Here is a 21,730-nt window from a genome sequence, read left to right as displayed (position 1 = left end):
CAAGCCTGTTGTGGGCTGTTTAGTCTAGGTACCCATCCCACCCTGCTCCCGATCTGAGTGGGTGAGCCATCCCCTTATGCCAATCTGAACTAGCAAGCTTGCAGCCAGCTTGTCAGCTGAGGCGGCCACCCCACTCCCCAGTGCTGATCTGGGGTAGCGAGCCTAATGCAGGCTCACCAACCGAGGCAACCACCCTCAGGCCTGGCTCGACCAATCAGATTTACTCCTGTCCTAATTCTTTCCTGTTCCCCGCACTGACATGGGAGGTCCTTTTAGCTGAGATGTGAAGCAAGAGATTAAAACTAAAATCATGCTTGGTTCAGGGGCTCCTGCCGTGTATCCAAATTCTCTTCATCGTTCTCTGTAGTGAACATTTCTGTTGTTTGCAGGCTGTCCTCGGGAATCTCTTTCCAGGCTTGCAGCTGCCCTGAGTCCTCCTAGGAGAATTGGTAGGAATGAATGAATGAATGAATGAATGAATGAATGAATGAATGAATGAATGAATGAATGATGTTAAAAACACACTCACAACATGATCCCTCAAAGCGATCCTCCCACCAAATCTGGAGCTCGAAAGTCAAGTCCGAACACAAACAGCCCACTTGGTGTCAGTCAACAGCTTTGTAAGCAAGCACTGTGGAGCCATTACGGGTGTCAAATTGTAGCATCACTAGGTGGGATGTGTTACAGCAGTTGTGAACGATCGATGCACCGATCTGTTTTTTGAGTTTTGCATGGAAATGTCACAAACGAAATCTCCTGGGTTTCATGGCTTCCTGCTGTTCACAGTTTCCCCCAGTCTGAGCCTACAGACTGCAAATCCATTTCATGCCGTTGCTGAAAGGGGGGAGAGGGGTCTCGGACTCATGGGAACTTTTGCTTTGAGACACCTGGTAGTCATCATCATCATCAACCCTTTTATTGGCATGAGTTTATAATACAACAGAAGGGTCGAGAAGGATTAGGTTAAGATAGGTAGGTTCAAACATGATTAATTAGTTAAAATGTGTTTTTTAAAAATGAAAAAAAAACGATAAATACTAAAATCTGAGGTGGATCTGTGGCACCAGTGCCAAGAATTTGGCAACGTCTAAGGATCTCTGAGGACATCGGTCACAGAGCAGATAAAAAGTTTTAACTTTATCCGGTGAGAGGGCATAGTTCTCAGTATAGGGATTTATATACTGTCTTCTGATCGAAGTATATAAGTCACAATCTATTCTAGAAGGACGTGCTCGGTTGTTTCGATGTCTTTTCATGAACAGGGACACGTTCTTTCTTGATAAGGGGTCTGATGAAATCCGCCACTCAAGACTGCTGAAGGAAGCACATTCAAACGGGCTAGCATTAAGGTACGTCTAAGGTACGGCGAAGATAAGTTGTAGAAATACATTGGTAGTCCTTTACTAATGGGGGAAAGGTTGAATCCCTCAGGTAAAATGCCCTTCATGTGCTGAATAGAACACCTGGTAGTCTTGAGGAGGAGGAGGAGGAGGAGGAGGAGGAGAAGGAGGAGGAGGAGGAGGACGAGGAGAAGAAGAAGAAGAAGAAGAAGAAGAGGAGGAGGAGGAGGAGTTTGGATTTATATCCCCCCTTTCTCTCCTGCTGGCGACTCAAAGGGGCTTACAATCTCCTTGCCCTTCCCCCCTCACAACCAACACCCTGTGAGGTAGGTGGGGCTGAGAGAGCTCTGAGAAGCTGTGACTAGCCCAAGGTCACCCAGCTGGCGTGTGTGGGAGTGCACAGGCTAATCTGAATTCCCCTGATAAGCCTCCACAGCTCAGGCGGCAGAGCTGGGAATCAAACCCGGTTCCTCCAGATTAGATAACACGAGCTCTTAACCTCCTACGCCACAGAGAGCACCTGGTAGTCTTGAGACACTAAGGGGGACAGGAGCTACACAATGTTGGGTATTGAGCTACTGTAATAATCCACCTCTTTCATTTTCCTGTCTGTGAACCTGCTGGCAAAGTAAAGAAGATTAAAGATTACAATACCACAATCTCCAAGTATAATCCTGCCATGGTTGCCCCATTATATGCCAATAAAGGCTTGTGTTGTGTTGTGTGGTTGCCCCATTGGATCTGCTAGTGTTAGCGGTGGCCAAAAGAAAATCATATTTTATTTTGTCTTTTTATTATTTAGTTAGATATATTCTGTTAAGTTTTAAAATCTGTTTCTGTAAAAGATATTTTCCTATAAGGTTTTCCTGCAGCCTGAAAAACTAGCTTCCTCCCTCATGTAATTGCTCTCTGCACTGCTCCCATTGTACTCTTGATTGAATCAAGCTACCAAACAATACACTCTCATACACACACCCTAGGTAAGGTTTTTCCTCCAAAGTAGAAGCAGGTCTTGCGAAACTTGCTTTGCTTAATGGTCCTTCTTTTGTTGTTAATCACCCTGTATTGTATTTCTGCTGTAACACCCCAAAACACTATAAGAATCCTGGACTTTGCCCAGGAGTTGAGCAGTTGCTGCTGGAGGCTTGCTACTTTGGGTCCTCTTAAAAACTCTCCCCTCTGCTGGGCCGGGTTGCTGCTACCCAGAATTAGGAATACATTCTTTTACTTTATTTTATAAAATTGTGTTCTGGTTTGATTAATTGTCGCCCGAGCAGCAGGTAACACTAGTGCTCTGGCAAAGGTAATCCCCCCCTCCCTCCTTGAAGGGCTGGGAGATCATGAAGGCTTAAGGGGAAAGGTAAATTAGTCAAGGAATGAGAAGGGGATACCACAGAAGCCATTTTGGAAAAGGAACCAGTTGAAATCCTTTAAACTGAGCACGGCCCTTCTAAGCAAGAACAGAATACAGTCCAAGCATGTTATAATACGGCTCTGAGTGGCACTTTCAGTAAGGGGCTTTTTTGCATACAGATGCTTTATGGTAGGAGCAGCAGTGGCGTAGGAGGTTAAGAGCTCGTGTATCTAATCTGGAGGAACCAGGTTTGATTCCCAGCTCTGCCGCCTGAGCTGTGGAGGCTTATCTGGGGAATTCAGATTTGCCTGTACACTCCCACACACGCCAGCTGGGTGACCTTGGGCTAGTCACAGCTTCTCGGAGCTCTCTCAGCCCCACCTACCTCACAGGGTGTTTGTTGTGAGGGGGGAAGGGCAAGGAGATTGTAAGCCCCTTTGAGTCTCCTACAGGAGAGAAAGGGGGGATATAAATCCAAACTCCTCCTCCTCCTCCTCCTCCTCCTCCTCCTCCTTCTTCTTCTTCTTCTTCTTCTTCTTCTTCTTCTTCTTCTTCTAGGACACATACTTTGAATGCAGAAAATCCCAAGTTCAATCCCTGGCATCTCCAGTTAAAAGAATCGGGCAGAGACTGGGTTGCCAATCATCTGGAGGAAAAAAATCCTGTCTCTTTAATAAAGGTTTAATGTGTGGAAATGGGCAGATGAAGCTTTTAATTTAATGGTCTTATTAATATCTTGATAAATACTATCTAGTCAAGACTCCATTAAAGGGACAGGATATTTTTTCCCCCTCTAGTTCATGTGTTTCAGAAAGGTGGTTTCCAAAAAGAAATCACCAACATTTCTCCGACATGCTTTAAAAAATGCAACTATGATGGGTATCGGAAAGCTGAAGTTAGCTATGACAGTGGTGGCGAACCTTTGGCACTCCAGATGTTACTGACTACCAATTGGCCATGCTGGCAGGGGCTGATGGGAATGGTAGTCCGTAACATCTGGAGTGCCAAAGGTTCGCCACCACGGAGCTATGATGATGGTTACAGCTTTTTTATAACATTTTCAGGGGTCAAAGCGCTTAGCATACCACATCTTGATGGAATCCTTCCGACAGGCATGCAAGGTAGGCTCCAATATAACCCTCATCTTTCTCATCCACCTTTGTCCCCTACTTCTTCTCCATCACCCTTCCTCCTTTTCTTCCTCCCTTCTCTGTTACGCTTCCCTTTTCTCTTCCTCTACCACTCCTTCTCTACCACTCTCCTTGCCCCCAATCACTGGGCGGCTCAGCTCCTATGGTGACTTGGGTTTACAGTCCTTCCCTGACCCACCACCAGGGGGAGGAGCATCACCACATCAGATGGATGAGATGTCTTCTTGAGTATCCCCCCTCACCCATCCGAAGTGTCATTGTCTCATTGACTGGGGGTGGTGGAGGTCACCAGCTTCTCCTTTTTCCGGGAACGCCCTTAGCCTCTAAAGAACCATTATCCACTTGCGTGGACAGCTGTTCTCTGCTTTGAGCTTTTTTCCTCTGTAGCCTTGCTTTTTATATATGTGTGTGTGTGTGTGTGTGTGTATGTGTGTATGTATGTATGTATGTATGTATGTATATAGGATTTTTGTGCAAACCTTAGAGTTGCCAACTGCATACAGAAAAACTGCCCTGTCCTTTAAACAAGATGTTATTTACCAGGCAAAGGCGTAGCTCCAAGGGGGCCTGGGTGTGTGCGATGCACCAGGTGCGCGCCCCTGCGGGGGCATGGTAAGGGCGTGGCGGGGGCGTTCCAGTGCAGGATGGGGGCGTTCCGGGGCGGCACAGGGGCAGAGGATGCACCAGCGCATCGGGCACTTTTTCCCCTGGCTACGCCTCTGTAACCAGGTGATGTTATTTTCCTCCACACAATGAAAAGCTTCAGCTGCTCCTTTCCACATATTAAAACTTTGTTAAAGGGACAGAATGTTTTTCTCCAGGCCTGTTGGCAACCTACCTCCCAATGTGTAGCAATATTCCTTTGCGGTCTACAGGGCCCTGATCTGCAGATTTAAATATCTAAAAAAGGAGAAGAGTTTGGATTTATTTTGTAAGGAGTTTGTAAGGAGACTCAAAAGGGCTTACAAACTCCTTTCCCTTCCTCTTCCCACAACATACACCTTGTGAGGAAGGTAAGGTTGAGAAAGTTCAGGAATGTAGGAGTGCGGAAACAAGAGGCATATGGGGGGGAAATGGTGCCTGGGGACAACACTTGCTCCTGATGCCCTCCCACCCCCACTTCGAGCTCAACGTCGGGGCTCAGGGGCAGGGCTCAGATGGGCAATGCAGCACCTGTCTAAGCCCCCCCGCCTCCCTGCCACGGCGCACTCAGGCCTCTCCCAGGGGATCGCGGGGAGAGAGACCTTGCGCAGTGGGGGAAAGGCCTGCAAGGGATTGTGCTGGCGTGCCAGAGAGGCCTCATGTGTGCCAGTGCGCAAGGCAGGGGGATCATGCTGGCCAAGAGGCCTCCCTCAGCACGAGGCATCTCTCCCAACGGCGCTTCCAGCTTGCCCTGTCTTTGGCCTCCCTCAGAGCCGCCCACGTTGTCCTGCTGCCTCGTCTTCAACAATGTGGGTGGGACTGAGAGAGGCCAAAGAGTCTTTTGCCTCCCTCGGCCTGGCCGACTTCGTCCTGCTGCCTCATCTTTGGCCTCCCTCAGCCCCGCCCACATCATCCTGCTGCCTTGTTGCAGCCGAGGGAGGCCGAAGATGAGGCAGCAGGACAATGTGGGCCGGTTTGAGGGAGGCTGAAGAGTCCACAGTCCCACCCACGTTGTCCTGCTGCCTTGTCTTCAATTACGTGGCTGGGGCCAAGTGCAGAAGTTCAGTCTGTGGGGGGTGATTTTGCGCCTCCCATGTGACCAAATTAGTTGTGCCTGGGGACATGGGCTACCTCATGTTCCTAGGCAGATACGCCACCGGGGGAAACAAACCTGGTTCTCCAGATTAGAGTCCACCTGTTCTTATCCACTACACCATGCTGGTTCTCAGACAAGGCTATGTTGACTATTAGCTATATTGATGTGATTTTGTAGTGCTTCACAAGAGATCCACCATGTTATGAAAGAATCTGTCCCGATCACCAGATATTATGATGGTGGTTAGGTTCTGGAAACTTCTCTGACGCTGTAATTTCTTGGCGCTAATGATTGTTTGTGTATTAAATAGAAAAAAGAACATTTTAAAAGATAAATCAAATTACCTCTGGCAGAGGGTCCAGTTGTGCTGTCTGTTCTGCAACATGGCAGTCCTCGGAATCTGAGTCTGCACATCAAAGTTCAAGATTAATAATTATCTGCAACCAACCCATGCAATTGTGTATTTCCAATCACAATATGGGATCTATTTTATCAGCTGAGGTGTACAGATTGCTGAGTGAAATACCTGCAATGTTTTGAAAAATTTAGAATTCACTAGTTAGATACTTAGTAGTATTGGATAATGGGTATACTGGAGGGTGGTGGTGGGGGACAGTACTGTCTACTGGTTTTCCCCACCTGATTACAGTTTTTTTGTTTTTGACATCTTCCAGGTAAAGATTAGGAGCTTTGGCTCAGAAAATTTCCAACTGTAAATATTCGTGGTAGAAAATGCTTCCCCAGCTTCGAACTCTGTCCAGTCTGCCTTCTCTCAAGATAATTCTCCAAGACCAAACTTTACCCTTCATCTTAAGTGATACTCGGAGAGGTCGCCCTACAATTATGATCTCTGAACGTCAATGTGCTAAAAGGATACAACTTTAGGAAGTTCTTTAAGGAAGGTGATTATAACAGGGCCAAAAGAAGCGACTGAACTTTAAAAAATGGCTCTTATCCAGCCTGTAAGTTTCTGATGGTATCCATTCACAGATCTAAAGGACAGGTTCTTTTTTCCATGTGGGTAATTTACCCTGGGCTTCTTTAAGACACTGTTGCTGTGTGGAAAAGACCTTGGTAAGAGGTCTCTAGAAGTTATTTTCATCATGAAATTTGTTTTGATTCTCTACATTTCTTTGATTTCCACCTTGAAAGGAAGTTTGGCTAGGTCCTGCTTGCATACAGAACACCACTATATGGCTGTATAAACATTTGACTTTTACACCCAAGTTCTGCAGTAGGAATCTCTTTGTACCTGAAGATTCGTTGATGGATACTGTCCTGCTGCGGCTTGCTGAGTCCAAGAAAAGAGGTCGGCATTAATTTAAATGAACATGAAGAATAAATTCTTTTTATGTATCTCTACATCTTCCGATAACAGCAAGGTTTCTCTTCTAGAGATCTAAAAATAGACTTCATCTAATATTTTAAGTGTATCCACACATACACACACACAGTCACATTTATATAACAGGTAGATAATGACAGAACAGGAAAAAAATGGGATCAAGTCATCGTTATAGTTAGTTCTAGAGACTATGAGAGAAAACTAAACCGTACATACAATGTAACATAAAAACAAAAAGGCAATTGGCAATGATGACTATTCTTGATAGCAATTCTAATAATCCACATTATGTAACACTAACAAATTATTTCTATTATAATTTTCTAAAATTTTCTCACAAAATAAAAGTTATATTATTATCCTTTCCATAATGTAATCAATAATTTGCCTATTTCCCTTTAAACCCCTTTCAGTCTAATATATATCATACAAGTTACTGATAATTTATATACATTCTTTTATAAAAGGGGTAATATATGTAATAGGCTTTCCATTTATCTTGAAATTATTTGATCAACCACTTATTCACAAAGTTCACTAATTTTGTAGTTGCTGTGTATCCCACTAGTTTATTTTTCCAGTTCTCTCGGCTTGGACATTCTTCTGCCTTCCATAGCTGCTACTCTCAAATATTGAAAGAGTTCTGAGATTTTTTGAATATTTTTTGACTCCACCTGATTTTTAAGGCCTTGACGAACTTGGGACAGTCTATTCGGTGGTGCCAGAAGCTTTATGTGATTATTTTTTTATTTAGTAGATTTCTATCCTGCCTTTCAAATACATCCCAGGACAGGTTACAAAGAAGCGTATCGAGGGGAAATGGTGCCTCCCATGCTTGAGGGCGGGGCACAGGGGCATGGGGGTGAGGGGGCGGGGCTCAGACTGAGCCCCATCCCCCGCCTCTCTGCAGGTGGAGGACAAGTTCCAAAAAGCCAGTGTTCTGGGGATAGGTGGCATAAATCAGCCAAACATCCAGGTGAAAATGGAGGTCTTACCCAGGTGCCAAAAGATGTATAATATTGATGCCTGGCAGACTTCTAATGGGAAGGCATTCCATTAAAGACTGTGATAAAGCGTAGGTAATAAATGGAAATAGAAATAGAAATTCCATAAAGTGGGGGCTATCACATCCTGTTGCAGGAAGATGCTTTGTACTGAGTCAGACCAAAGATGGGCATTGTCTACACTACTCTCACTGACAGCAGTTCTCTGGGTTATTGACCAATGGTGGCTACCTTGAGATATCCATGCTTAGTACTGTCTACCTTGATTGTCAGCAGCTCTCTGTGGTCTCAGGTAAAGAGCATATTCTCCTGCCACCTCTGAGCCTTTTGAGCTGAAGATACCTGAGATGGAACCCTCAGCATGTGCTCTAACACTAAGCCATGAGCTCCTCCCATTAGCACCAATGTGTCTCACCTGAACCAGAACGCTGGTCCAACCGAACCTAGCATGGTATCTTCCAATAAGCAACCCCTCTCAAGAGGCGCTTGGGTAGTGACTGTTAGATACAAGCATAACAGGAGTATTTCTGTTTTCATCTGACATATTTGTTTGTTGAGCATGTTGAGTTGGTACCTTTGTTGGTTGGGCATGTTGAGTTGGTACCTTTGTTGATTGGGCATGTTGAGTTGGTACCTTGCCACCTCAGGAATCCATTGCAACAATTTCACGGTGCTTTCCTGTATATTTCAGTAGTGGCTGGCAAAAGAGTTCAAATTTCAAACTGTCTTTTAAAAAATGTGCCCTGTCTATGGTCCTTTCCCATCACAGGGAATTCCAAAAGGCTGACTGATGCTAAGGACTAGTAATTTCTTTCAAGGGCTTCCTACATATAATATTCCTTACTAATGAAATGAATGGCAAAAGTTATCTCACCTCTCCCCCTCTTTCGTCTGTACATGCAGAGCAGGAAGAGCAGCAGAACAAGAACGATGGCTGGTGGAGCCCAATATTTGACATGAGAAGTTGCTGAGGACCGTTTCTGTTGGAGCGGAGCATCTGTGTTGGAACAAGAAAAGAACCAATGGGCCAAATTTCCAAAGGGATTACATTTTACACCCATCATGCAATTTCTGTAACAACGCTTGATGGGCAGTGTGAGTATACATGTAAACATCTGAGTACATTTTCAATAGAAGTACAATTTTAGATCAATGAATAACTGACATACTGAAATGTGACCTTAAATACTGACCCGAGGACCACAAAGTTGTGAAAGAAGGGTATCAAGGTCTGTGAAAATATACTGCCTTAGCTGCTCTGATATTCATGGAAAGGTTTTCAGTGTCCTCCTCTGCTTTGTTTTGCAGCATCACCTATTGGTATCTAAAGCCCTATTTGTGGTAGCTTTGCCCAACTAAAAGCCAGATGCAGGTGTGTGCATACATCATATGAGAATTCTGTGCTTCTTTCCTCACTTTTCTCTCTCTGTGTTCACTGTTTTTGTTGTGGGGAGAGGAAGGGAAAGGAGCTTGAAAGCCACCTTGAATCTCTTTACAGGAGAGAAAGGTGGGGTATAAATCCAAACTCCTCCTCCTCCTCCCCCTCCCCCCTCCTCCTTCTGCTTCTGCTTCTGCTTCTGTTTCTGCTTCTTCTGCTGCTGCTTCTGCTGCTTCTTCTTCTTCTTCTTCTTCTTCTTCTTCTTCTTCTTCTTCTTCTTCTTCTTCTTCTTCTTCTTCTTCTTCTTCTTCTTCTTCTTCTTCTTCTTCTTCTGCTGCTGCTGCTGCTGCTGCTTCCCCTCCTATCCACCCACATGCACAGCCATATCCACCACCATTTTCATTCTCTCCCACCCTCTCACCCACACTGTTGGTGGATGCTTTGCCAATTTTTGAGAATTACTGAAAGTAAAAATATTGCTGTAGTATTAACACTCAATAGTGATATACCAATTACCAATGATTTTTTTTAAAAGTCAAAAAGCCCACTGGTGGGAACGAGAGGGGGAAATGACAGGTGGAAGTAGGAAACATAGAGTGAATCTTCCCCATATGGAAGCAACACTTTTTTCCTATTGGGTTTTAAAGCAAGAGACAAACAGAAGTGGTTTGCCATTGCTTGCCTCCACATTGCAACCCTGGTTTTCCTTGCTGGTCTCTTATCCTACTAACCAGGGTTGATCCTGCTTAGCATTCAAGATGTGACAAGATGGGGCTAGCAGCAGCAATCAGAGCACAATGGAAGATTTTCCCTGTGTGGAAGCAATCTACATTGCATCTTATAAAATGGACCTTGCGTAATAAGAATAGATAGAACATGCAGTGGACTCACCATGGCAATGACTGATCAGGGAAACTGTGCTGGAGTCTTCACTCTTCATGTTCCGTACTGTGCAAGTGTAGTTCAAAGAACCATTTTTAGGCTTTTGTGTGATACGTAAGGTTTCTTGCTCAGAAAGTATCCTACTGTCATAGGCATATGACCAGGTATAAGTGATATTTTCTCCTCCTCCTGTATTGGAACAGTACAAAGTGACGTTGCAGGTCCCATTCACAGAACTGATGGTTACGGTTGCCTTTGGCATTCTTTCTTAAGGGGAAAATGAAAAGAGTTAGTTGCTTGGGTGATGAAAGCAGTCCGAAGAAGAAGAAGAAGAAGAGGAGGAGGAGGAGCAGAAGGAGGAGGAGGAGGAAGAATAATTTGGATTTATACCCTGCCTTTCTCTCCTGTAAGGAGACTCAAAGAGGTTTACAATCTCCTTTCCATTCCCCCCTCACAACAAACACCCTGTGAGGTAGGTGGGGCTGAGAGAGCTCCGAAGAACTGTGACTAGCCCAAGGTCACCCAGTTGGCATTTGTGGGAATGCATAGGCTAATCTGAATTCCCCAGATAAGCCTCCACAGCTCAAGCGGCAGAGTGGGGAATCAAACCTGATTCCTCCAGATTAGAATGCATCTGCTCTTAACCACTACGCCACTGCTACACAGACACTCAGGCACATTCAGGCAGTAGAGTAGACTGTCGAAAGCCCAAAGGGTTAACATAGAACTCCATGTGATTGGTGAGAGAGAACTGCCAAGTGTTCTTAGCCAGAACACTGATAGTTTTGAGGAGAGAACTATATTGAACACCAGAACAAATGGATGTTCTGTTAGAGCTCCATTCTGTGATGGCTAAGGGCCAGTTCTAAGTGAGCTGAGCTCTAATTAAGTGCCAAAAAGGACAGATTTAAAATAGGAAATCCATGCCAGGGTCCTGGAGTTAATCACAACCCAGTGACACTGATTAATCACACCGGTGGCTTGGTTGATTTTCTTGAGAAGAACCTACCCAGATATGGGTCAGTGAAGCTCCTGAGGGTGGTTGTGGCTTTAAAGAGAGAAAGGATTGGGTTTCCTGGAGGAAAGCTGCAAGTCCTTCTCTGAGAAGCACCATGTAAAAGAGACACTTAAGAGGAGAGACTGTCTTAGAGATAGTGTTTGAGGAACTGTGTAAGTTACAAATGCCTGAGGGTGGCATTAAGGTATTTTTAGCACATGAACAAACAGATAACAGTGCACCTATACCGGTGGATCCTTAGTTGTGTAGAACTTGAAGTCACTGTAGCAACTTGAAGGCACTAAAGATAGTGAGGTGCTGTAAATAGAAATCTCTAAAAAAAACCCAGCTTCTTGTATATAATTTCTATTTTATCGTTTTGTCAAAGGCTTTTCTATTTTATCCTTTGCCAGAAAAACTTCCTGATTTAGTTCTTGTAAATAAAAACATTTGATTTTTGTTTAACTTTATAAGCCTCTGGTGCCATTTTATTATTTTATTTTCTGACACTAAAGAAAAGGTTATTTTGGAGTCCCTACAGAGCTAGTCATCTTACTATCTGTGAAGTACCCAAGTGAAACAGCTGAAAAACTTTTTTACTGTTTAATATAGTTAAAAGTGGCAAAGTCAAAATCACCACATTTATGCTACTGCAGAGCTATATGAACAGACAAAAGAGCTGCTTAGTCAATGCATAACTGACCAGTAGAATTTTGGAGAAAAAAATCTCCTCAAGGCACAAGGCAGTTGGAAGGCAATTAAGGGCACCGACATTCCTCCCTTTTGTCATAACAGTCTTAACAATTGAATACTCTTTTCTCTCCCAGAGATAGAGCTAGACCCCTCTGCCATACCACTTGGCAGGGCTACTCTTCCATCTGTCTGCTCTTTTTCCTGAACCAGACTTGAGCTGCCATTGCTGTCTCCCTGAGGCCGAATTAAACTTTCTCTTCTCCTGTGTTCCCTCCAACATCTTATCCCCCTTCTCGAAGGTGACAAGATGCTGGAGAATTACTCTTATGGGGTCATCTGAGCGGCTGATTTTCCCTTCAAGGGTAGGACAACCTCCTGTCTGTCACATAGGAACTGCAGGTGCTGTTAACAGCTAGTAAAATGAGTAAGGATGTCAACCAATGGAAATTTTCTTCTAGCTGTTTCAATATCAGTCATTTAGATGCCAACTAAAATGTGCCAAAAAGGGGGGAAGGAATTTTTTTTCACTTTCCCTCTATATGTCTAAAAAAGCATTTATTATTAAAAAATGAAATTACTTTACTGATGTGTGAACTCTGTAGTGCACCAAGTGTCCTGTGGGTAAAAACACAATAGCCCGCTGGATCAAGGACATCTAGCGCAGCACCCTGCCTCACACAGTGGTCAACTGCTTTCTCTGGATGGTCAATACCAAGGCACAGAGGCCGAAACTTTCCCCTGATGTTGCCTCTGGTACTCAGAGCTTCACTACAAACACCCACCTTGTTTCCCCTCCTGAAACTTAGTGCCTACCTTCAGAGGCAGAAGAGCTGTTTCTGGTGACACCAGGGGGTGTAGTAATCGTTTCCCCGCTCCAGTTTGAGAGGGTGTTACTGCTGTTGGTTACCCACATCCTCTCTGTCTCATTTTCCTTTAACATGGTATCGGCAAACGCCTCTTCTGCTTCACTGAACCGTTTGGTTTGCTCAGATGAATTGCTTGGCTCGTCGGCTCGAAGGGCTGAAAAAAGGAAACAGGTGAGAGAAATGAAAATCTGGCCACAGTTGAAAAGTAGTAAGTGAAAATCCTCAAGAAATGAGAGAGTTCAGTGTTCATGGTTTTATAATGTACATGGGGCATTCTGCCTGATAAGTGCAGAAAGGTGGAGTCTGAATTTTGTAAACAAACAAACAAACAAACAAATAAATCCTCTGACACTTCATAGATGAAAAAGGGGATCTGTTTATAACACCTCATTTACATTATGATGGATCACAGCCTGAATCCTCTGCCTTGCCCTTTTTGGACAACTCTATACTGCCTGGAGGTTCTATTTACTGTTCAATAACCTGTTTTAAAAAACAAGATTTCTTAAAAGTATACCAGAAGAGCAGACCCAGAACATTATCAACCACTCAAAATACACCTTGGCATCCATATTGTAATATATCAGGAGATACGTCACACAGCGGCTTTGTGGTTGTGCATTCATATTGAAAAATTGCTCTCTTGAGTTGAGCCATCTCTCTGAGGAAAGAGCTGAATGGTGAAGGATGAAAATGTCTACAACTTTTATACTAAAAAGTTTTTAGCAAGGTGTCCCTAAAAGGTTCAGAAATGCCCAAAAGTGAGACAGTGAAGGCCAGTTCATATACGGTGAAACCTCGGTTTTCGTCGGTAATCCGTCCGAAAACAATTGGCGAAATCCGAAACCGACGAAAACCGAGGCAACGATTTCCATACAAAGGAAATTAGCAGTGAGGTCACATGGCACGGTGAGGCAACCAATGAAAACCGAGATAACATTTTCACACAAAAATCGACGAAAACCGAAACCGACAATAACCGATGTCAACGAAAACCGAGGTTTCACTGTATTCTGAAGCCCTCATGTCCTCCAACTGACAGATGTGGTCTGGGACCCCCATGCTCTGACTTAATTTCCAGCTGTGTGCAGTCCGAAATTGGATGAGAACTATGGCGTGTGAGGAGAAAGGTTCTAAGCAAGGATACCAGCCTTCAGGGTGGAGCCCCCAGAATTACAGCAGTGGCGTAGGAGGTTAAGAGCTCGTGTATCTAATCTGGAGGAACCGGGTTTAATTCCTTGCTCTGCCGCCTGAGCTTTGGAGGCTTATCTGGGGAATTCAGATTAGCCTGTGCACTCCCACACACGCCAGCTGGGTGACCTTGGGCTAGTCACAGTTCTTCGGAGCTCTCTCAGCCCCACCTACCTCACAGGGTGTTTGTTGTGAGGGGGGAAGGGCAAGGAGATTGTAAGCCCCTTTGAGTCTCCTACAGGAGAGAAAGGGGGGATAAAAAATCCAAACTCTTCTTCTTCTTCTCATCTCCAGGCTACAGAGATCAGTTCCCCTAGAGAAGATGTGTGCTTTGGTGAATGTATTGTATGACATTGTGCCTCACTGAGGTCCCTGTCCTCTCCAAGCTCCACCCCAAAATCTTCAGGAGTTCCCCAACCTGAAGTTAGCTACCCTACCCCCCCCCCCCGCACTGGTGGCTGTGTTGGGGGGGGGGGACGGACCTGGCAACCCTAGCCCTAGTTTTCCCCTCCTGCATCATTTTCCTAAATATCTCTAGGTGATTTATCATCAATTAAAAAAATTGAGCAGGAATTCCAGTATATTTTGAGCAAGGCACCGAGTTCCTGTTCACCTTTGTATTTTGGGATTATTCCCCAGAAGCTCTGTGTTGCCCATTATCTGGGCCAACTTTTTAATCACAAATTCAGATGGGCGTTTTCAAGAGCAAGATGCAATTCTTTTCCATCGTCACCACTTCAAGGCCGGTTCTCAAACATCCCTCGGCATGATCGGCACTGTTCTTTCTGCCCTTCTTAGACTGACTCCCTTGAACACAATCTTGCTCTTCTGCCCTAAGTAAAACAGCTTTGGGCCCAACTTCTCTGCCTTAACCTCGGTCGGGTTCTCGGACCTTCCTACCAATGCAAACATGACATTTTTGCTCAACAATCCTGAGGCTGAAATAAATAACAGAAACTGTCGCCAAATTTCTCTTGGCTTCTGTTCACATTACTCACACTGTTCTTTACTGGGTTTTCTCCTATGCTGTACATGCCTAATAAAGGTCTCTGAATCTGAATATCTCTAGGCTGCAGTTATTTGCCCTGTTGAAACTTATGTATCTACCCACCAACATATGTAAGTTTACCCCATGGGGCCAAAAAGCAGCTCCTTGGAAACATTGCGTGTCAGACAAATGGAATAGAGGGGAAGGTTTCAGCTCCCACTCCTCTCGTGCCATGGCCTCAATCCAGATTGGGCATACACAAACCTGGGAATTAAGTTCCAAGCACAGAAATCCTAGCAGAGGTCTGACCGACAGAACCCACAGCAGCCCAGTGGGGGGAAGGACTCGAGGCCTTTGTAATGTGTGAATCACGATGATGACACAACAGAGAAAGAGCAGAAAAAGGGGACTCCCTTGAGGCGTAAAGGTAACGAGGGTGGGTCTCTGGTGCCTTAGCACCTTGGCAATATTATGCGCCGATGTTCTTACCTCCAATTAAAATTACGACAAGGAAAGGAGGATTAGTGGGGATTTGCATCGCAGCAGCAGCCGGCCCCTCAACTCCTTCGCTCATTAACTTTTGCTTACGTCGCTGCCTTGTGCAACGTCCCCCCAGGATCACGAGGCCAACTTGGGCTTTGCTGCGTTTCCTCAGATCCTGTCACTACGCTTTTGCAAGGTCTCACTGCCCACCGTATGGCGACTAGAGATAATCCTGTGCCGTTGAAATGACTGCGTGGAAGATGGCGGCCTGACCTTGAAACAGCACCAGGAAATTCACAGGCAGAACATCAGCACATTTTCAGTACCATTTTCCAACTGTCCCTCTTCTCCCCCTTTCCGATTCTCCATAGTTTTTTTTAAAAGCACTTTAATACACATAATTTGATAGCAGCTTTTGCACACACGTCCATTCCCAAAAGGTGATACACAAAGAAACAAACATTTAAAAGTATAAATTAAGTGAGCAAGGTATACATTAAAAAAGCCATAAATTGTATACTTTATTAGTAACCCTACTATGAGGCAACGTGGTGTAGTGGTTAAGAGCAGGTGCAATCTAATCTGGAGAACCAGGTTTGATCCCCCACTCTGCCACTTGAGCTGTGGAGGCTTATCTGGTGAACGAGATTAGTTTGTGCACCCCAACACATATCAGCTGGGTGACCTTGGGCTAGTCTAGGGAGAGAGCGAGGGGGAACTCTGCCCAGGGCATTTGTGTGCCCTGCATCCCTGCTGTGGCGCCGCCCACCCTACCCCAGAATCCCCCTGCCACACCCCTCCACACCCTGGCCACACCCCCACTGCGCCACATGCCTGGGGCATTGCGTCCCCCCCATCCCGTTGGCGTTACGCCACTGGGCTAGTCACAGCTCTTTGGAGCTCTCAGCCCCATCCATTTCACAGGGTGTCTGGGGGGGGGGGGAGGAGGTAGGTAGCCCGGAGCCCCTCGGGGATAGGGGGGTATAAAAATCAAATAAATAAATAAATAAATAAATAAATAAATAAATAAATAAATAAATAAATGAGATTTTAAGTCCCTTTGAGAGAGAAAGGAAGGATATACATCCAAACTCTTTTTCTCTCTCTACATCAAGCAGATAATGTACCATGGAGCCGCAGGCCCACCTTTTCTTAGTTCCCTTGCTCAGCTGAACAGCTTAAACAGAGCATGTGTATTCTTTTTATTTTGAATGCTTTAAGTTTGATCTTTGGAAACACACCCACTCCTATTCATTCTTTATAATCTGAAGTGTGGGGCAGCAGAACAGCTTGCTGTTTCCTGGAGCACCAAAGCTTAAAAGCGCAGGGTGGTAAACGACCACTAGTTTGCACAGCAAAGCTGGCAGATTCAGCAACTTAGGATTGCTTAAGAGTCATGAAGTTCATTCGGTTTGCAACAGAATAGGAGCAGAAGGCTGTGAGAAGAGGAATAGCGGGGGATTTTGCTGTTTCATTGTGGCTGGCTCGGTGTGGCTGGCTGGAGGAGGGGAGATACAGGATGTGCTGAGAGAGGCTTATCTTTTCTCTTGCTCCACGCTCTCCTCTCCAGCAATCAGCAACGAGCAGGCCCTCTCTGTCCCCCTGAGTGTCACCATATGCTTCCTTTCCTCAACCCCAGAGGGAAGACCAGGGTCTGAATGATAAACGGATTTCTCCATCCTACTTCATTATTGCTCTGTGCGTTCGCTCTGCCCTCAGTTCTTTTACTCCTCACTGCCATATTTCACATCTCTCTCCCTCTCTCGCTCTCTGGATTTCTTAAGGAAACAGGCCTTATTTGTGAGCTGGAAAGTTACTTTGGTACTCTTGGAACCGAAAAATGAAAATAACTCAATGGGAATAACTCCCTAAAGCACAGGTGTCAAACTCGCGCCCCTCCAGATGTTATGGACTACAGTTCCCATCATCCCCTGCCAACGTGATGCCGGCAGGGGATGATGAGAACTGTAGTCCATAACATCTGGAGGGCCACGAATTTGACACCTATGTCCTAAAGCATCTGAATAGATTGTGTAGGCCTCAGCTTCAGATTAGCTGCTCAGGAATGGCAAAGGGTCACTGTCTCCGTGGGAGAGGCCCTTTGACAGTTGTGTAGAAGGCTTCAAGTCCGCTGCCCCTTGAAAAACTTCCCATGGAGCTAAGCAAAGAGCACAGAGTGGATGAAAGTGCGGGATAGCAACTTCTCACCCCCTGAAAAATGGTGTCTGAGTCTGGTGCCATCACACCAACAAGATTGTTGGGGTATAAGCTTTTGAGAGTCCAGGGCCCCGTCCAGGGGCGTAACGAGGCAGCCCTGGGCAAACTGTAGCCCTGGGCAAAACCTGAGTTGGATGCCCCCCCCCCCCATGGGCCGCCACTCCACACGACCAAATTTTTTTGTCACCAGGACATTGGTGCCTGCAGGGGGTGCATTTTTAGACATATCAGCACTAAAATGTCAGCATATCATCAGGAGACTGTCCTTATGCTACTCCCCAAGTTTGGTAAGGTTTGGTTCAAGGGGTCCAAAGTTATGGACTCCCAAAGGGGGTGCCCCATCCCCCATTGTTTCCAATGGGAGCTAATAGGGGATGGGGGCTACAGTTTTGAGGGTCCATAACTTTGCCCCCCCCCGAACCAAACTGCACCAAACTTGGGGGTTCCATCATCTCCAGATGATACCCTGAAATTTTGGTGCCGATACATCAAAAAATGCACTCCCTGCAGGAACATCCCAGAAATTTGCCCAAGAATCTTTGTTCTGCATTGAGTTTTCTGCATTGCTGTCAATGGGGGTTGCAGGCTGTGGGAGGTACATTTCTGAAGGCACCGTCTCAAAACCCGGTTCGATCAGGAGATTGCCTTGATGATAGCTCTGCTTAAGTACAGTTTGGTTTAGGGGGGCCAAAATTATGGACCCTCAAAACTGTAGCCCCCATCTCCTATTAGCTCCCATTGGAAACAATGGGGGATAGCGGCACCCCCTTTGGGAGTCCATAACTTTGGACTCCCTGAACCAAACCTCACCAAACTTGGGGGGTAGTATAAGGACAGTCTCCTGATGATACGCTGAAATTTCGGTGCCGCTAGCTTAAAAACTGTGCCCCCTGCAGGCCAAAAATGGTAAACCACTAAAATACCCAAAAACGAACCCAGCATTTTGATGCCCCCCACAAGGTGATGCCCTGGGCAGCTGCCCACCTTGCCCAATGGGCATTACGCCAGTGGCCCCGTCCGCACATGCAGAATAATGCACTTTCACTCTACTTTCAAAGCACTTGGCAGCTGGATTTTACTGTGTGGAACATCAAAATTCTTGATAGTTTTAACTTAATATACTTAGCAAAGTAGCAGAAAAGAGACCAACACGTAGTTGCTGGTTTTATATAAATGTTTTCTATTAGGGAGGGTTACATGGAAGAAAATAAAGAACAGCTTTCTGTTCTAGCACTAACTTGGTTACATAGTTCTGCATCATGTGGTCCCACATGATGCCGATCTAGCAAAGCAATATGTAGCAAGGCAATGCAATGTGCTCAAACAAAGAAACATATAGGCTCATTCCGCACATGCAGAATAATGCACTTTCAAACTGCTTTCAATGCTCTTTGAAGCTGTGCAGAATAGCAAAATCCACTTGCAAACAGTTGTGAAAGTGATTTGAAAACACATTATTTTGTGTGTGCGGAAGGGGCCATACTTTATAGCTTTCTGCCTATTTGACTAGTCTCACATAGGCAATGCTGGGAGCTAGCTGACCAATAGCTTAATCAACGGACTGGCCATAAAACTCTGACCTCAGTAGCTAATTAGCATGCACACAGTTAACCCCTTCATGTCTCAGTTGTGACAGATACTTGCAAATACCAACAAAAATCCACTTGAAAACTATTGTGAAAGGGGATTGAAAGTGCATTATTCTGCATGCGCGGAAGGGGTCCAAGCTCCTTGTCAGACATATTCAGTGTTAGCATGCATGGATGACCTTTTTGTGCCAAAACTCCGCAAGGTCAAAATCCAACTGCTCTTTTCTTAAATTAATTCATCATAGTCCCTTCACCAGAACCAAGCAGGAAGTCTGATTCTAGGTACAGAATGGAACTCTGTACAAATCTGAAATAAATTTGACGGGGTGACAGCCAAGCATTTGACAACTTGCTTCAGAAACCTGACTTCAAAATGTCCTTGAAAAACCTGAAGTCTTCCTTTTTAGGTATTCGTTTTTCAAATGGAGCAGCTGTCTGTCCTCAGACAACTCTGCCGAAAATGGAGTGCTATCAAATGGGGCTTATATAACATCAATCATAAAAACCAAAGGAGACTTCCCAGCAATAGAAATCCAGTTTGCATTCAAATAGAAACCGAAAGGACAGTTGAGAGACTAATGCAAAACAGCACTGTAAAATCAACAGATTATTAAATGGGATTCATTTTAAATGCAAACAATTTTCAAAATGTTGTTAACAAGCAGATGGAAACGGGGAAACATGGGGGACAACTTTTCCGCCCATTTGGGAACTTCTTAACATTATTAATTTCAGTGACAGTTTACTTCCCTGCAATCCAGAGCCCTTCGGGGATGGGGCGGTATAAAAGTCCAAACAATAAATATAAATAAATAAAATAAATCCACACTTTATACTTCTCATTCTTAATTCCCGTTCCATATCTGTGAGATCTTTCTCTCCTCCAGTGATGCAGACCACCTTCTCCCATAACAGAGTTGTATTTTCTGGACTTTCTCTTTAAGCAACCACTTCCTTCCAAGACTGTGACAAGAGAAGCTAGAAGCTCCAGTTCCTAATCCTCTGATTTCGTAGAACCCCTGGCTTCCACTTCCCCTCTGTTTGGGGAATAAGACTGAGGAAGTATAGTATTTATCCCCAATATTATTGCCGCTCCCAGAGCAAAAACTGCTTTGCTCCTCTGCCTGTCTGTGAAACCGGTGTTCCCTTCATGGTCTCTGTCTCCTCTGCAGCTACGTACTTGTAGGTCAGGAGACAAGTTGGGGAAAACATCTCCCGCCTCGCAAAAAAATTTCCTCTCTGAACTCACCCAGCGGGAGACACAGTGCCAAGGTCCAAAGCCACAACATGGTTCTTCGGTATTTATTTTTCTCTCTTCTGTGCCCCAGAATCGTAAGGTCTCATGAACTGAGCAAAACACAACAGCTTTCTCCTTCCTGAATCAGCTTCCTCTTTCAGGGACTTAACAAAAAGAACAAATTCATTCAAAAGCTGGTCAGTGATGCAGACAGAATCCAGGTCTTCAGGTTTCTCCATTTAATAATCAGATGATCTCCAACACTTCACTTTTGTTCAGAGAATATTTGAAAGGGCAAACCACCTAGATGACCCCTTGGGTAGAGTTGCCAAACTCCACCTAGGTCGATTCCCCACTGAGGATTAGATGCGTGCTCGTCACACAATATATCCAGGTTTCCGGCAGAACTCCCCACTGCACCAGCGCTGAACACGGTTTCATCCCATTTCTAGCGCTCCCCCTGCCCTCAACACGTGTTATTTTAGAACCTGGAAGAAAGTAGACCTTTTCAAAAAATCTGGAGCGGTGGGGAAGCTGTGGGGGTGAGTCCGGATTCGTTTTTCCCACCGCTGGTAGTGACATGGAGCCTCCCATCCAATGAGAACGCAGTGGGCTGTGTGCAATGCGTGCGCAGCCTTTTTTTAAATTTTGCAGACCGGAGATCCACGTGGATACGAAGCAACATGGGGCCGGTTTTGACTGATTGACTGAGTAGAAGGCAATACAAAGCAGTGCTACATGTCGCATCCGCGTGGATCCGGCTACATGGAGGTGCGTGTGAGCCAGGGCTTTACTTTGTCATGCGGGACTTTGTCTCCTGTAAGTGGAGTCGTTCTGTGCATGCTCGCAAGGGTAAAAATAAAATAAAATTTCCCACCCCAACACAACACAGCAGCCAATCAGGGTAGCCCTTGAACAGATTGCGTGTTCAATCCGGCTCAGTGGGGAATCCTTCGTTGCTGCTGCGTTTCTGGGGAAAAGGATTGTTTGTGGGGCAGAAGTTGCAGTGGGTACGCTGAAACCGTGCTCAAAAGGTCCCGGTTTTTCCCAAACCGGTTAATATCTACATTAATTTTTCCAGCAGGGAATCGACCCTAGAGAGCACCTAGAGATCTTCTGCTATTACAATTGTTCTCCAGATGACCAAGATTAGTTCCTCTGGATAAAATGGCTACTTTAGAGGGTGGATTCTATGGCATTATAGACTGCTGAGGTCCCTCTCCTTTCCAGGTTCCTTCCTCTGCAGACTCCAGAATCTCCAGGTATTTCTCTAC

At 45.2% G+C, this 21,730-nt stretch overlaps 1 protein-coding gene across 1 annotated transcript; it reads right to left on the bottom strand.

Moving 5' to 3' along the window:
* Nucleotides 1-51: 51 nt before the first annotated feature.
* Nucleotides 52-20,569, bottom strand: LOC125442263 (SLAM family member 5-like). Its single transcript, XM_048513536.1, has 7 exons — nt 20,469-20,569; nt 12,699-12,905; nt 10,205-10,462; nt 8,810-8,932; nt 6,839-6,877; nt 5,931-5,992; nt 52-437 (listed from the first exon to the last, which is right to left on the bottom strand). The coding sequence occupies exons 1-7, from the start codon at nt 20,506-20,508 to the stop codon at nt 309-311; spliced, it is 858 nt and encodes a 285-aa protein (XP_048369493.1). The 5' UTR covers nt 20,509-20,569; the 3' UTR covers nt 52-308.
* Nucleotides 20,570-21,730: the final 1,161 nt, after the last annotated feature.

This window comes from Sphaerodactylus townsendi, linkage group LG01 (assembly GCF_021028975.2).
Source record: "Sphaerodactylus townsendi isolate TG3544 linkage group LG01, MPM_Stown_v2.3, whole genome shotgun sequence".
Taxonomy (NCBI): Eukaryota; Metazoa; Chordata; class Lepidosauria; order Squamata; family Sphaerodactylidae; genus Sphaerodactylus; species Sphaerodactylus townsendi.
This window is presented reverse-complemented; position numbering and strand designations above follow the sequence as displayed.

Bases quoted from the DNA above. Each gene is read 5' to 3' on its own strand.
- LOC125442263 (XM_048513536.1), bottom strand. From the start codon at position 20,508: ATGTTGTGGCTTTGGACCTTGGCACTGTGTCTCCCGCTGG. The intron at 8,933-10,204 runs GTGAGTCCACTG...GTTCCAACACAG, and splicing joins CCTGATCAGTCATTGCCATG to ATGCTCCGCTCCAACAGAAA. The intron at 438-5,930 runs GTAATTTGATTT...CAATTCTCCTAG, and splicing joins AACTGGACCCTCTGCCAGAG to GAGGACTCAGGGCAGCTGCA.